The sequence below is a fragment of the Bos indicus genome, chromosome X, assembly GCF_029378745.1.
Source record: "Bos indicus isolate NIAB-ARS_2022 breed Sahiwal x Tharparkar chromosome X, NIAB-ARS_B.indTharparkar_mat_pri_1.0, whole genome shotgun sequence".
NCBI classification, from domain to species: domain Eukaryota; kingdom Metazoa; phylum Chordata; class Mammalia; order Artiodactyla; family Bovidae; genus Bos; species Bos indicus.
This window is the reverse complement of record NC_091789.1, coordinates 62,893,345-62,910,584: the sequence shown is the minus strand read 5'-3', so window position 1 is coordinate 62,910,584 and position 17,240 is coordinate 62,893,345. Positions and strand designations below refer to the sequence as shown.

The following is a 17,240-nucleotide window of genomic DNA, read 5'->3' as shown; positions in this document are numbered from 1 at the left end:
TTAGGATGGACTGGTTGGATCTCCTTGCAGTCCAAGGGACTCTCAAGAGTCTTCTCCAACACCACAGTTCAAAGCATCAATTCTTTGGTGCTCAGCTTTCTTCACAGTCCAACTCTCACATCCATACATGACCACTGGAAAAACCATAGCCTTGACTAGACGGACCTTTGTTGGCAAAGTAATGTCTCTGCTTTTTAATATGCTATCTAGGTTGGTCATAACTTTCCTTCCAAGGAGTAAGCATCTTTTAATTTCATGGCTGCCGTCACCATCTGCAGTGATTTTGGAGCCCAAAAAAATAAAGTCTGCCACTGTTTCCACTGTTTCCCCATCTGTTTGCCATGAAGTGATGGGACCAGATGCTATGATCTTTGTTTTCTGAATGTTGAGCTTTAAGCCAACTTTTTCACTCTCCTCTTTCACTTTCATCAAGAGGCTTTTTAGTTCCTCTTCACTTTCTGCCATAAGGGTGGTGTCATCTGCATATCTGAGGTTATTGACATTTCTACTAATACACAATTTAAGAGAGAAGGAAAGTGAGGTTAAGTAACTTGCTCAAAACTGAACAATGAATGAACAGCTACTTGTGCTAAAGGCTTGAGAGTAGATGTTTACTACAGTCCTAGTAGACAAGCTATGCCCAAAGCAATCACTAGGCTCTGTTGTGATTCTGAAGAGCAAAATTTTGCTGAAGTAGTAAAAACATCATGCTATCAACATTTTCACTGGAATCCTCAAGCTGGTTTATAAAATGTATATCCTTCCTCGTTGCCTCTCAACTGTCTACTTCTCTCACCCCATCACACTTCAACCACTACCCAAATCCAAGCATTTTACTGCCTGCCTTCTTTAAGTGTTCATCATTTTCATACAGCTGAATCCCCCTTCTTTCCTGGCTGATTCTATCTTATCCATCTCCCTATTTATGAAACTAGAATAAAATAATAATTAATGCTTTGAGATCTCAGTACTTTTGCTGTTCAGAAGTGTTTCAGAATTAAATCATCAGTCCAAAAATTACTTGTAGGTATCACCCCACTCCAACACTCCTGCCTGGAAAATCCCATGGATGGAGGAGCCTGGAAGGCTACAGTCCATGGGGTGGCTGAGAGTCGGACACGACTGAGCGACTTCACTTTCACTTTTCACTTTCATGCATTGGAGAAGGAAATGGCAACCCACTCCAGTGTTCTTGCCTGAAGAATCCCAGGGACGGGGAAGCCTGGTGGGCTGCCGTCTATGGGCTCACACAGAGTCGGACACAACTGAAGTGACTTAGCAGCAGCGGCAGCATACTCCACTGAAGAATTTGTAATAATAACAACTACTTATAAGAACTCTAGAAACTATCCGTAATTAAAGAAAAGCCCTCTTTCAACCCAATATTCCTCTCTAGCTATTCCCTCATTTCTCTGCACTTCAGAGTCAAATGTTTCAACAGAGTTATCTGTATACACACTATGAGAAGTTCCTTGCCTCCCTATTCACTTTTCAACCCATTCTAATCTGGCTTCAGGCCTCTCCACGCCAATGAAATCACTGCTGTTATTTCAACAAGCCACCTCCATCTTGCCAAATACAGTAGAAACTTTATCCTTATCTTACTTGAACTCTCTGAAACATTTTACATTGTTCACTTTTCCCTCCAAGTTAAAACATTTTCTTCTTTGGATATTGTGACATGACACTGCTGAATTTCCCCCTACCTCACTGGATGCTCTTCTTTAGTCTCCTTTGCAGATTTCTCCTAACATTGTGGTACCTCAGGACTCACTGCTGGGTTTTCTTCTCTTTTTTCTTTATACAGTCAACCCTTGATATCCAGAGTGGATTGGTTCCAGAAGGCCCCCACACATACCAAAATCTGCAAATGTGCAAGTCTTAACATAAAATGGTGTAGGACAGGAATATAGCCAGTCCTCCTTATCCTAGGGTTTCACATCTGTGGATTCAACTAGTTGAAGATCAAAATCTGAGGTTGGCTGAATCTGCAGATGCAAAAGGCATGGAAACAGAGGGCCACTGTATTCTTTCTCTATGTTATCTTATCCAGACCATGGCTTCAAATACCACAAATATGCTGATAACTCTCAAGTGTATTTCAAGACTCTACTCTGAGTATATAACATGTATATTTGACTATCTACTTGACATCTTCATTTGGATATCTGGCAGATACCTTAAACTTATTATGTCAAGAACTTTTGCTATTTTTCCCAAATAGCTCGTGTTCCTATCTTTCCCATCTCAGTCACCACTGTTTATCCAGTTACTTAAAAAATCTAGGCATTATTCTTAATTGCTTCTTTTTCCTCACCTCAACAACATATCTATCAGTAAATCTTCTTGAATTTATCTCCAAAATTTATGTAGAATATATCCATTCATTTCATAATAACTGCCACCACCTACATCCAGGCATACCCTGGATTGTGGAAGTTTCTTGCTTGGTCTCATTTCTTCCTCTCTGTTCTCTTTGAGTACAATTCTCCACATAGCAGCAAAATTTATCTTACTGAACCCTTCAATGACTCCCCATTTGGCTCTTTGAATATCTTTTTTATGGTTATATGTGAGCCACTCTTGTTTTTTAATAAGTAAATAGAAGACTTGGACAACACTATACACCAGCTAACCCTAAACGTGCATCTATAGAGCATTCTTTACCTCATGCGAAGAGCTGACTCATTGGAAAAGACTCTGATGCTGGGAGGGATTGGGGGCAGGAGGAGAAGGGGACGACAGAGGATGAGATGGCTGGATGGCATCACTGACTTGATGGACGTGAGTCTAAGTGAACTCTGGGAGTTGGTGATGGACAGGGAGGCCTGGCATGCTGCGATTCATGGGGTCACAAAGAGTCGGACACAACTGAGCAACTGAACTGAACTGAACTGAACTGAACCCAGTAACAGCAGAATATATAATCTTCTTAAGTGAACATGGAATATTCTCCAGAAAAGACTATATGCTAGGCCATAAAATAAGCTTAGAAGCATTTAAAATGATTGAAATTTTACAACAGTAGTCTCTACCACAAAGAATAAAATTGGAACTAAATAACAGAAACTTGAGAAATTCACAAATAAGTGGAAATTAAATAAAACACTCCCAAATGACTACTGTGTCAAAGAAAAAAATCACAAAAGAAATTTAAAAATAGTTTGAGATTTAAAAAAAAAAAAAGCAAAACTACAATATGCCAAAGATTATGGGATATAGCTGAAGCAGTGCTTAGGGGGAAATTTATAGCTGTAAGACCTTTACTTAAAAAGCAGAAATATCTCAAATCAATACCCTAGCCTCTTACCTGAAGAAACTAGAACAAAAGGTAAAGTACACACAAGGCAAATATAGGGAAGGAAATAGTAAAAATTAGAACAGAGATAGATGAATTGGAAGGTAGAAAAGCAATAGAGGAAATCAAAGAAACAAAAGTTGGTTTGAGAAAAACAGCAAAACTGACAAGCCTCGATGGATATGTGTTTTTTTTTTTTTTTTTATGCATACATACATGTATTTTCATCCACCCAGCCAGTCTATGTCTTTTGGTTGGATATGTGTTTGAGCTAACTCCAGGAGATAGTGAAGGACAGGGAAGCCTGGTATGCTGCAGTCCATGGGGTCACAAAGAGTCGGACATGACTTAGTGACTGAGCAACAGCAGCGATGACCAGGAACAAGACAGGTATGTCTTCTCTTGCCAGTTTTATTTAACATTGTCCTGGATGTTTCAGCCAGGACAATTAGGCAAGAAAAAGAAATAAAAGGCATCTAGATTGGAAAGGAAGAGGTAAAAATATCTGTTTGCAGATGACTTGATCTTGTATACAGAAAACACTAAGAAATCAAATTAAAATATTACTATAAACAGTTCTGCTAGGTTTTAGGAGACAAGATCTATATATAAAAGTCAGTTATGTTTCTATACAATGTACAATTCAAAAACTAAAATTAATAAAACAATTCCAACTACAATAACTTCAAAAGCATAAAATACTTAGAAATACGGTTAACAATAGAAATGCAACATTATACTCTGAAAACTACAAAGCATTGGTGAAGGAAATTAAAGCAGATCTTGATAAATGGAGAGAAATCCCATGTTGATGGATTAGAAGACCAAATATTGTTAAGATGTCAATACACCTCAAAGTGATCTACATTCAATGCAATGCCTATCAAAATCCCAATTGGCTGCATTTCAGAAATTGACAAGATGATCACAAAATTAACATGGAAATGCAAGGGTCCCAGAAGAGCCAAAATAATCTTGAAAAAGAATAACAAATTTAGAAGATCCACAGTTCCTCTTTTCAAAACTTTCCACAAAGCTACAGTAATTAAGACAGTGTAGTGCTGACCCAAGGACAGGCATGTCCATCAGTGGAACAGAATACTGAGGGCCCAGAAATAAACCTTATATATTATTTTTGATTGTTTTCAATGGAGAACAAAGACTCTCTTCAACAAATATTGGCTGGGACAACTAGATATCTGTATGCCAAAGAATCAACTTGGACCCCTCCTCACACCATATACAAAAAGTAAATCATAATGAATCAAAGATGAAATATAAGAACTAAAACTATGAAACTTTTAAAAGTAAACATAGATGTAAATCTCCATGACCTTGTATTTAGAAATGCTTTCTTAGATATAATATCAAAAGTACAAGCAACAAATAAATTGGACACCACTGAGAAAGTGAAAAAAAAAACACAACACACAGAGTGGAGGAAAATATTTGAAAATGATATATCCTGATATCTCAAATTTATAAAAAATTCTTACAACCTAATAATAAGAAGACAAATAACTCCGTTTAAAAATGGGCAGAGGAAAGATACTCTATGACCCACCTCCTAGGGTAATGGAAATAAAAACAAAAGTAAACAAGTGGGACCTAATTAAACTTAAAAGCTTCTGCACAGCAAAAGAAGCTATAAACAAGGTGAAAAGACAACCCTCAGAATGGGAGAAAATAATAGCAAATGAAACAACTGACAAAGGATTAATTTCTAAAATATACAAGCAGCTCATACAACTCAATGCCAGAAAAATAAACAACCCAATCAAAAAGTGGGGAGAAGACCTAAAAAGACATTTCTCCAAAGAAGACATACAGATGGCTAACAAACACATGAAAAGATGCTCAACATCATTCATTATCAGAGAAATGCAAATCAGAACTACAATGAGCTATCACCTCATACCAATCAGAATGGCCAAATCAAAAAGTCTGCAAACAATAAATGCTGGAGAGGGTGTGGAGAAAAGGGAACCTCTTGCACTGCTGATGGGAATGTAAATTGATACAGCCACTATGGAAGACGGTATGGAGATTCCTTAAAAAGCTAGGAATAAAACCACCATATGACCCAGCAATCCCACTCCTAGGCATATACCCTGAGGAAACCAAAATTGAAAGAGACACATGTATCCCATTGTTCACTGCAGCACTATTTACAATAGCTAGAACATGGAAGTAACCTAGATGTCCATCGACAGATGAATGAATAAAGAAGCTGTGGTACATATACATGAGGGAATATTACTCAGCCATAAAAAGGAACGCATTTGAGTCTAATGAGGTGGATGAACCTAGAGCCTATTATACAGAGTGAAGTAAGTCAGAAAGAGAAATATAAATATCATATACTAACGCACATATATGGAATCTAGAAAGATGGTACCAAAGAATTTATCTGCAGGGCAGCAATGGAGAAACAGAATATAGAGAACAGACTTATGGACACAGGGAGAGGGGAGGAGAGGGTGAGATAAATGGAAAAAGTAACATGAAAACTTACATTACCACATGTAAAATAGATAGCCAATGGGAATTTGCTGTATGTCTCAGGGAACTCAAACAAGGGCTCTATATCAACCTAGAGGGGTGGGATGGGGAGGGAGATGGGAGGGAGGTTCAAGAGGGAGGGGATATATGAATACCTACGGCTGATTCATGTTGAGGTTTGACAGAAAACAACAAAATTCTGTAAAGCAATTAACATTCAATTAAAAAATAAATAAATTTTAATTTAAAAAGTAAATAAATAAATAGGTTAAATATATTAAATAGAAAAAAAATGGGCTGGGGAACTTCCTAGTGGTCCAGTGGTTAGAACTCTATGCTCCCATTACAGGGGGCACAGGTTTGATCCTTGGTCAGGGAACTGAGGTCCCCAAAGCTGTGCAGTGTGGCCAAAAATAAATTAATTAAATAAATATAAGTAGAGGATTTGAAAAAACATTTCTCTAAAAAAGATATATAAATGGGTGATAAGCACATGTTAGTCCTTACAGAAGTGCAAATGAAAACTACAATGAAATACTACCTCTCACCCACTAGCATGGCTACAATAATAATTTTTTAAAATAAAAAAGTGTATAAGAGTACATGAATTTTTGTTTTGATTACATTGAAATTATTATTTTAAATAAAATGTCATTAAGTAAAAAAAAATAAAAACAAGCATTGGCAAGAATATGGAAAAATAGGAATCCTCACATATTGCAGATGGAATTTGAAAATGGTGCAGCCAGTTTGGAAAACAGTCTGGCCATTCCTCAAAAGGTTACAATATGGAGTTACCATATGGTATATAGTATATAATTTCATCACTAGGTATATACCCTTCAAATGAAAACATACATCCACATAAAAGCTTGTACATGAATATTCATTGCAGCATTATTTATAATAATCAAAAAGTGGAAACAACCCAAATGTCAATCAATTGATGAATGGATAAACTAGAGTATAGCCATATAATGGAATATTATTATGCCATTAAAAAGAATAAAGTACTGATAGACGCTATGGCATGGAGGAACCTTGAAAACATGATGCTAAGTGAAATAAGGCAAACACAAAAGGACAAATATTGTATGATTCCATTTATATGAAATGTACAGAACAGGCAAATCTATAGAAACAAAAAATAGGTTTTTGCTTGACAGGGGCTTGGGGGTGAGTGGCAGTGGAGAGAATGGAGAATGAATGCTAATGGGTATGGGGATTAGAAAAGTGTTCCAAAATTATGTTGCTGATTGCACAACTCCATGAATATATGAAAAATCATTGAATTTAAATGGGTGGGCTGCATGCTTTGTGAATTATATCTTAATATAAAAAAAGGAAAGAAGAATCAGAGATGTTTGAGGGACTCACAGAGCAAGTGAAGCATGGGAAATTTCAAGCCCCTTAGAAAAGTCATAAGCCATCACGAATCATCTGCAGTAGAAGTGGCAACATGGGGAGGGGGTTAGTTAGAGAGAAGCCTGTCAAGTGGTATGGAAGAAATCCATAATTCCTTGTGGGGACCTGTGGAGAATGCTGAAGGCAGCTGAGAATTAAGAGGCAGCATAGTTGCCAGGCAGTCGCTGTGGCATGAGTGAACAGACCAATGAGTTTTCTGACCAAATCATTGTGCATTGCCAATAGTGAGAGACTAAGCCATAAATTACTGACATTTAAACAGTGAAGAGGGTAAGGCAAAATGAGCTAGACTTCAACTAGGATCCAGCAGAGATTATGGGACTCACTCACTGCCATGAACTTTAAATCAAATGTTCGCACAAAAGAGAGTTTTAATTCAGAACACAGTTTTACATTTTAATTGACAACCTTAATCTGTCCAACCTGTGCCCAAACTGTGCCTCCAGGCAACTGGAGTAGGTGCTCCAGAACCTGATGAGATTAATTATAGGAAAACAACTATATGTTTAAATTAAATTTGGAGGTGGGGCACACTTGCAGTATATACATTTTTTCACCCCACTAAATGCATAGAGGATAGTAGATGAAGTCTTTAAGGAAAAAAGAAAAGAGTGAAATAGTCAAGTAAATACACCTTTGCATTTTGGTTGCTCACAACTCCTGTTCAGTTCAGTTCAATTCAGTTCAGTCACTTAGTCGTGTCCAACTCTTGGAGACCCCATGAACTGCAGCACACCAGGCCTCCCTGTCCATCACCAACTCCCAGAGTTTACTCAAACTCATGTCCATTGAGTCGGTGATGCCATCCAACCATCTCATCCTCTGTTGTCCCTTTCTCCTCCCGCCTTCAATCTTTCCCAGCATCAGGGTCTTTTCAAATGAGTCAGTTCTTTGCATCAGGTGGCCAAAGTATTGGAGTTTCAGCTTCAACATCAGTCCTTCCAATGTACACTCAGGACTGATCTCCTTTAGGATGGACTGGTTGGATCTCCTTGCAGTTTAAGGGGCTCTCAAGCCTTCTCCAACACCACAGTTCAAAAGCATCAATTCTTCAGTGCTCAGCTTTCTTTATAGACCAACTCTTACATCCATACATGACTACTGGAAAAACCATAGCCTTAACAAAGGTCCATCTAGTCAAGGCTATGGTTTTTCCTGTGGTCATGTATGGATGTGAGAGTTGGACTATGAAGTAAGCTGAGCGCCGAAGAATTGATGCTTTTGAACTGTGGTGTTGGAGAAGACTCTTGAGAGTCCCTTGGACTGCAAGGAGATCCAACCAGTCCATTCTGAAGGAGATCAGCCCTGGGATTTCTTTGGAAGGAATGATGCTAAAGCTGAAACTCCAGTACTTTGGCAACCTCATGCAAAGAGTTGACTCATTGGAAAAGACTCTGATGCTGGGAGGGATTGGGGGCAAGAGGAGAAGGGGACGACAGAGGATGAGATGGCTGGATGGCATCACTGACTCGATGGACATGAGTCTGAGTGAACTCCAGGAGTTGGTGATGGACAGGGAGGTCTGGCGTGCTGCGATTCATAGGGTCGCAAAGAGTCGGACACGACTGAGCGACTGAACTGAACTGAACTAACCAGACGGACCTTTGTTGGCAAAATAATGTCTCTGCTTTTTAATATGCTGTCTGGGTTGGTCATAACTTTTCTTCCAAGGTGTAAGGGTCTTTTAATTGCATGGCTGCAGTCACCATCTGCAGTGATTTTGGAGCCCCCCAAAATAAAGTCTCCCACTGTTTCCACTGTTTCTCCATCTATTTGCCATGAACTGATGGGACCAGATGCCATGATCTTAGTTTTCTGAATGTTGAGTTTTAAGCCAACTTTTTCACTCTCCTGTTTCATTTTCATCAAGAGGCTCTTTAGTTCCTCCTCACTTTCTGCCATAAGGGTGGTATCATCTGTATATCTGAAATCATTGATATTTCTCAGTATATTACAACTCCCATAACTGCCCAAAATAACACTCATTTTGATCATCTCTTCTCTAAAAACTTTCCTTGCCAACCCACAACTAGCTAGTTTTGTGAATTCTTCCACATTCAGTATAGATATTCACATACCTAAATCTTATTGAAGAGTTGATATAACTTTGTCTCAAGGAAATAGGTAGTGAAACAACATTCAATTAGCTTGCTTGACAATAGAAGATATAAATGAAACAACTAGAAAACAGTCAAAAGTAGACCATGGTCCTTTGTCTCATTAATGTGTTCATTAGATAAAGACCGGTTTCAGGAGGGAAGGATCTGATTTGTAATCAAGAAAACAAAAGCTGATTTATCCATTTGAACTGTAAAGCAGGTAAAGAATTTCAGTATTTATTCACATATTCATTCAAATATAAAAGGGAACTGATCACCACCTCCGCCACCACAACCATGTGTCATATGTGTACAAGGTTAGATCAAAGTGGTAGCTAATAATACTACATTCTGCAGTTGTTCAAGGATGACAGTTGAGAAAGTTTGATGACAGAGGATAAAAATAACACTTGTTTGGGCATAAATGGAAGTTTTTTCATTGAACTATGTGAATGTTCCTCATGCCATCCACACTGCCAGAAACCTAAGAAAACAATTTTGCAACATTTTTATGTGTTCACTACTCATCAAATTACAATTATTCTTTTTTTTCTGAAATGAAGAATAACTATTGTAAGCATGAGAATAAATTGAGGTAATGATAAAATAATCAGCAACTATTAGGTATAATTCAATTTCCAGTTTTACTGCAGTTACTAATGTGCATAACCTTTGTTCAAATAGTTTGTCACAGTTGTGTAAAAAAGCATTTGACAAGAGTTAGTTAACAGCAATTTACAGGCAGATACAGAAGCAGAAATGCTTAAAGTTTGAATGTACTTTGTCAACAAAGAAACTATGGCCTATTTACTTCTTTTTCATTTAAAAGAAACATGGAATCTTTTGCTCCCAGCTTGACAGTCAGTTACAAAAAGCAGAAGGCACCTTAACGTTTCCTCTGGAGGATATTATCACTTCACTCCAGTATCAGCAGCGGGTAGAAACATGTGCTTTATCATACTTTGACCTTTATACTTCAAGTCAAGGGAATCCTAAGCAAGGTCAGTTTCCTCATCCAGCATGCACTTTGTGCAGATGTAAAAAAAAAAGTTTTTTTCCCACAGAATTTGATCTGTGGATTTTGTGTTTGAATGAAATATGTTTATTTCTATGGTGGTGACTTTGCAAGAAAACAAGTGCAGAAGTATTTCCTCAAAGGCTAAAAGGAGGCATTACCACCACCACCACCACTTGCCAAGGGATTTGCAAAGCATCTTGAGGCTCATGGTTAGTATGGGAGACAAGCCAGAATCAGGAGAAGTTAGCACAGAGAAAAAAGTTGGAGTGTTTTTCCCCTTTTAGCCAGCCAATTCAACAAAGTCCTTCAGATAGTAACACCTAGTGGTCAGATAATGATGTCTTTTCTACAAGGATTGTGTTTGGGTTTGTCTATTTCCTTTATGTTTGGAAGATTTGGGGTTGGCATTTAAAATCCTTGGGGGGAAAGCTATTTTTGTAACTCAACTGGGATGTCCTTGTCTTAGGGTTTCCCATTGCATCAGTCCCCTAGCCTGGATGATAACCATGATAGTGCTTTGTCTTTCAGATGAAATGCAGAACTAAGGACATGACTACTGGTGCTTATTAAAGATTCCTTGCTATTTTCACAAGAGTAGGGGTGTTAGACTCTTGTCTACTGGCCAAATTCTAAATTGGGAGATTACATTCTGCTTTCCTGAATTCCCCTAGCAGAAGCAGCCATCCATGGTATCCTACTTTGCTTCCTGTGCTACACTGTTGTGTGATGTCATTAAATGGCTCTGCTTTTCTACTCTAGAAGTGACCACTTCTTAGTGGAGTGCTGAATAAATTGGTACCTATTGTCTGATATTGTATTTGTCCTAGTTTCAAACAAATTAAAAGGTAGGCTCTGATAGTTAAGGATAAAGAACAAAACAAAACACTCTAACGGTACTGGTTGTTGTGAAGCAGTAAAAAAAAAAAAAAAAAAAAAGAAAGAAAGAAAGAAAATCTGCTTTCTCTTCTGCAACACAGACAAATTAATACATTTTTTAAAAACTACACCAGTGGTTGACAACAAATTGTTATTTTCCCTCAAACAGGAGGATAGTTCTAACAGCAATGATGAGGTTTGAGAGGATGTGATCACATATCACAAATCAGTTAAACCATCTCTTTCGCCTTTAGGTTGCATCTAACTATCCTAGACAATTGATCTGTCTGTTTCATAAAATCTGTCTTTTAGGAGAGTCTTCATCTTTCCTTCTTAACATATTTCAGTGTTTTCTAATCTTTCCATAAAAACGATGTTCTTGTTTTTATTTAACCTCCAGTCCACCTACTGTAGCTTAATGTCACCATCTTTTATCCGTCTCTAGCCTTTTATCCTACACAAGTACTGAGAGGCAGTGTAGCACAACAGCATGGTTTTTGGAGTCAGACATGTTCACATTAAAATCCATCACTTTATAGGTGTGTGATGTTGGGCAAGTTACTACTGAGGTTCAATTTCCTCATCTGTAAATGAGCAACCTCTTCAACCTCATGTGAAGATCAAATGACATAATATATTATTTGTAGGGTTATGGGGTAAGATGATGGAGAAGGCAATGGCACCCCACTCCAGTACTCTTGCCTGGAAAATCCCATGGACGGAGGAGCCTGGAAGGCTGCAGTCCATGGGGTCACCGAGGGTCGGACACGACTGAGAGACTTCACTTTCACTTTTCACTTTCATGCATTGGAGAGGGAAATGGCAGCCCACTCCAGTGTTCTTGCCTGGAGAATCCCAGGGATGGCGGAGCCTGGTGGGCTGCCGTCTCTGAGGTCGCACAGAGTCGGACACAACTGAAGCGACTTAGCAGCAGCAGCAGCAGGGGTAAGATGAGGCATGGCATTTGGCACCCAAAAAGTGCTCAATAAATAGTAGTTATTTATCTGATTAGGTGCACAGATCTGACTCAATTCATAAACTTTTAGAGTGGGGAAGAATAGTTCCTGGATTTCAACACAAGTCCCCTGGTAGCTCAGTGGTAAAGAATCTGCCTGCCAATGCAGGAGACACAAGAGACGTGGGTTTGATCCCTGGATGGGGAAGATCCCCTGGAGAAGGGAATGGCAACCCATTTCAGTATTCTTGCCTGGGAAATCCCAAGGACAGAGGAGCCTGGTGGGCTATAGTTCACGGGGTTACAGAAGAATTGGACATCACTTAGTGACTAAATAATAACAGTGTCATAAACATACTAGACACAGAGGCTCAAAATTTGTTGACTTATTTTTCCCCTGGAGTGAAATGAACAGCCCTCACCTATCTGCAAGATATCACATATTTAGCTCAAAGGTGACAAAATCGATCAATCCTCTGATGCCTCCAAATATGCAGATAGATACCTCACTTTGTCTAGATGTTTTGGCAAGGCATAGACACAACACAAAAAGCTTAGACTTTGTTTCTATGAGCTTTCGTTTCTATGAATATTTTACATTTGATTATTGTCTTGGGCGCCCAGAATGGGAGTGACTCAATCAAACGCCTCCTCATCCATCCAAGCATTCTTTGAGAAAATTTTAAAAGAATACTAACAACTCATCATATACCTGAACAAAATCTTTCAACTTGTGACTAAGTATACTACCTGCCCTGTTTATCTGTAAGATCTGTGCTAACTACAGATATATTTCTAATCTGCTTTGTTCCCAAGCCAATCCCCTCTCCCAATAACCCACCAGTGCAAGTTCCAGACCACAATGAACATTTGTGAACCAGTGAGGTGTTGGTTAGGATTTTATTTTTTGCTTTTAAAGGTCTTTACGGGGCTAGGAAGGAAAGTTGAGGAACACGCATGGGGATATATAGAGTCGATTGGGCTGGAATGTCTGTCAATAAGGACAGAGTGTGTCTCTTTTACCATAATCTTGGAAAAAAGATTATATGCGTGTTCAGATGGAGTCACTGCAGTATGGCCCGTTCCCCGACTGATTCATAAGGGGCGATCTCAGGTGTGGAGTTCCAAGCACCTGCTTGATCACACTCCGGCAGTTCAGAACCTAGCGTATTTGAGGCCGGTGGCTCAGGTTCCACTTAATTTGGCTCAGGTGTCACTAACACTATGTGCAGTGCCCGTCACTGAGTCGTACTTTGGGACTTGGATACTTACTTCGGACTTTCTTGTTTCTCCCCGCTTCCTTCCCATTAGTTTCCCTTTCGCTCCTCCGTCTCCGGGGTGCCCACTTCCTCCCTTTGCTCCCATTCTCCGCTTTCTTCTCTTTCCTTCCTACTGGGCTTCCCGTCTCTCATCCTCGTAGGGCCGCGGGGCTCGAGGCTGAGGCTCGGCTCCGAGGAGGAGGAGGCGCGAGGCCGGCGGGACAGGCGAGAGGTGCCGAGCCGCGAAAGCGCGGGGCGCGCGCCGGGGCGGGGGCGCGCGCGGGCTGGCCGCGTGGCCGGGCGGCCGGACCAGGGAGCGGCGCGCGCGCGCGTGGCCCGCGAGCCCCTGGCGCGCCCCCGGCGGCCGGGGCCGCAGCGTGCTCGCCCCCGCCGCCAGCTCGCCTCACTTATGGGTCGGAAGCGCTGCGTGGGGGAGACCGTTCCAAGATGGCGGCGGGTTGCTGCGGGGTGAAGAAGCAGAAACTGTCCAGTTCGCCCCCCTCTGGCTCGGGTGGCGGTGGTGGCGCCTCCTCCTCCTCCCACTGCAGTGGAGAGAGCCAGTGCCGAGCAGGGGAGCTGGGACTAGGAGGCGCCGGTACGCGGCTCAACGGGCTAGGAGGTCTAGCCGGAGGAGGTAGCGGCAGCGGCTGTACCCTCTCTCCCCCCCAGGGCTGCGGCGGCGGCGGCGGGGGGATTTCCTTGTCGCCCCCTCCGAGCTGCGGAGTGGGGACCCTACTTTCTACCCCGGCCGCCGCCACCTCTCCCTCGCCCTCCTTGTCGTCCGCCGCCTCGTCCTCATCGCCCGGCTCCCGGAAGATGGTGGTGTCAGCGGAGATGTGCTGCTTTTGCTTCGATGTGCTCTACTGTCACCTGTACGGATACCAGCAGCCCCGGACCCCCCGGTTCACCAACGAGCCCTAGTGAGTACCGTGCCCTCCGCCGCCCTCTCCCTTGCGCTCGGGATGGGGCTCAGAGTTGAGGCAAAGTACGAGTCCGCCTCCCCGCCGGCCGCTGCCCCTGCCCCTCTGGCTGCCCCGGGTCCCTGGAGCCACTCTCCCTGAGTAAGGGCACCCCGCACTTTCTGCCCTCTGAGGCAAGCGCCCCACACTTGGAGAGGGGTGCTGCTGCGAGAGATGGCTCGCTGACTCCCAGAGGTGTTCGCTTTCTCTTTGAGATAACTTCGAGGAGTTTTGACCCTCTCCTTCGCCACCCCGGCTCCCCATCTCCCGGGTTTGGGAGCTCTGGGTCGCTCACGGTGTTGACCTCTCCTGTATTGGGTTTCCTTGACCCCCAGTGGAAGTCCCGCCGGTGTTCCCGCCCCGCGTACCATGCACATGGAGCGTTACTATCCCATTGCAACGTAAAAAATAGCAACTATCCAACTTCTGTTCTGCCAGTGATGGAACTTAGCTCCGGAGCCTATGAGCTTACCCATCTTTTTCCTTCGGGTTTCCTTGTGTCCTGGGGAGGGAAGAGGTTTTTTGTCAAAACACATGTTCCCTTAGGACCTATTTTTACCCGAACTTACCCATTAAAATGTGTTTCTAGTGAAGCGCACCGCCGGCTCTCTCACATTTAAAGAGTGAGATTTTTTTTTTTTTAATTCCACCGTCTGGGTAATAGCTCATTCAAAGAGAGCTGTCCCCATAGAGCCACTGTCAATTTGTACATTACGCGTGCACTCGCTTTTGTGTCGATTTCACTTTTAAGAAACCCATGTTAGGTTTGACGATTCGGGAACTATTTAAACAGCAAGTGTGTAGGAATTTTATGGTTTCCTCCGGTTTTGTACTTTTATTTTACCCTTCAAATGTGTGGTTGAAATTGTTTAGAATAAAACTGTTACAGCTAAAAGCCAGGTTAATTCTAATCCCTGTCCATTTGGATGTGTGGGAGATAGGGCATGTGTTGTTTTTTTAATGTGTACACTTGAGTGTAAACTGACTTTTTGAGTTAAATGCTCAAGACAGAATGTAAAGCCCAAGGAAGGGCAGAATGACAAAAAGGGTGATTGTTTTACTTATGAGTACTTAGCATCAATGGGAAAAATAATAGAGAAAAATTTCAGTGAAACTTATACTGAAAAGCATCAACCCTTTTTCTGGCTAAGACAAGTGCCCCTTGTCCCCATACCGTAAGTACCTAAATTGATGTTCTTTTAAAACTGCTTCTTTTCATTTTGTGAGATTAGGGGATTAACTGCGACTGGATAGTATAAACACTCTGCCTAGTCTAAAAATATTCATTTAATATGTAAAGTGGAAATTGCAATAAAGTATCCTGGAAATTGTAAATTCGTTTTGTTTTTCTTTGGCTTTGATACTTGAAATGTATTTCATTTTGTATTTTTGCCACTTTTCTGTGGCCTGTGCATTTTCTTTCAGACCTGGTCCCTCTTTGGGCATTGGTTCATAAGAAATGCGTGAAAGAGCAGAGACTGACACTTTGTCAAATTACATATCTTGATAACTTTCATAGTTTCAATTCTAAAAGCTTAAATCCTAAACCCACACCTGTACTTAGCCAATTTGCTTTTTGGTTAAGAAGTAGAATTCATTTTGAAAAAGACTGCCATGTAAAAAAAAGTCTATGAAATATTTATTAGGTTGAGTCACTTATTTGTGACTTTTCTGCCTTCTCTTGGATGTCTATGATGTATTAAAGCCAGTCCTGGGATGATACATAGGTTGGCTCAGCAAAGTCATGGGACTGCAAAAATTCACTCCTGTTTAGTTATATGAGTTTGGCAAAGGCTGTTTTACTATTCACGCTCCATTGCTCCAAAGCATATGTGAACACGCTTTCAGGAGGTGCTATTTTCACACATTTTAAAGTGAGTTTGGGTTAACTGAATGACTGTAACAAGAATTTTAAAAGGAAAGTGAGCTTGACCAGCTCATACAGAAACTGCTTTTGAAAGTGTCATTTAAGAGTGGCTACTTTGCACACATATTTAAATATTATTTCTCTAATACCCCACCCACTGGATTTCTTTCTCTTGGAATTAAACAGAAAAAATAAGACACCCTTTGACCACTGTGGATATGTTGCAACAATGGTGAAAGAATAATAACTATTATCATTTAGCAGGCCTTGACTGTGTCATGTATTCCACCAAACAACAAATTTAGAAGAGACACTGAACATGACCAAGAGGAGAATGGAAGTTCACTTAAGTGGCAAGAGGAGTGTATCTTTATTTTCTTTTATCTTAAAGTCATTTTGGAGGTGGACTGTGGAAAAATTTAGGAAAACTTCTTCAAAGCAGGGTTTGATCATGGGAGTAAAAGAACTAGAATCACTTGACAGTGCCTTAGTAACCAGCACCTATTTTCTTTCTGTTTTACATATTTAATAGCATTGTGTACTTGTTAGTGTGGCTTGGTGCTGGGGGCCATAAGACATAAATAGATACATTGCTTCCCCCCCAGAGTTATTAGTATCATGGTGTCATGAGCAGTGCTGTTTAGGTCCTGTCTCTGTCCACCGGAAGACTTGCTTTCAACAGTGGCACATCCTCCTATAGGAAAGCACACCGTTTTCATCCTTTCCCAGGATCTTTCTGCCAAAATGTCTGTCACTGGTGAAATCTGCCTTTTATGGGCTTAGAAGTTCTGGTTTCATCAGTGACCCTTCCACTCCAGTAGGTTATTAGAAATTTCCATGATCTATCAGTTTCAGGTTTGGCTGGGAGGATGTCACCATAGGAGCAGGCTGTATGGATACAGTGTATCTGCTGTTTCAACTGTATCAACACAACACTGTTGCTACTGTTTCCTTGAGTACCTACCTCATTGCTAAGAAGTAG

General features: G+C 40.9%; 1 protein-coding gene and 1 long non-coding RNA gene across 5 annotated transcripts in view; one reads left to right on the top strand and one right to left on the bottom strand.

The window, feature by feature from the left end:
• The window catches only part of LOC139181120 (uncharacterized), a 53,548-nt gene extending 39,829 nt beyond the window's left edge, over positions 1-13,719 (bottom strand). The window contains exon 1 of the long non-coding RNA XR_011565227.1: positions 13,446-13,719. This is a non-coding gene — a long non-coding RNA (uncharacterized lncRNA). The remainder of the gene's footprint in view (positions 1-13,445) is intronic.
• A 107-nt stretch (positions 13,720-13,826) lies between these two features.
• The window catches only part of AMMECR1 (AMMECR nuclear protein 1), a 116,037-nt gene continuing 112,623 nt past the window's right edge, over positions 13,827-17,240 (top strand). For 2 of the 4 annotated variants that reach the window (XR_011565224.1, XM_019956115.2), the window contains exon 1: positions 13,829-14,352. Coding sequence is in view for 2 of the 4 variants with exons in the window: in XM_019956115.2 (XP_019811674.2) it covers positions 13,880-14,352 (473 nt within the window). In the remaining 2 variants the exon portion in view is untranslated. Of the gene's footprint in view, positions 14,353-17,240 lie in introns of all 4 variants that reach the window. The other 2 variants (XR_011565225.1, XM_070783920.1) reach the window with 2 other exon arrangements.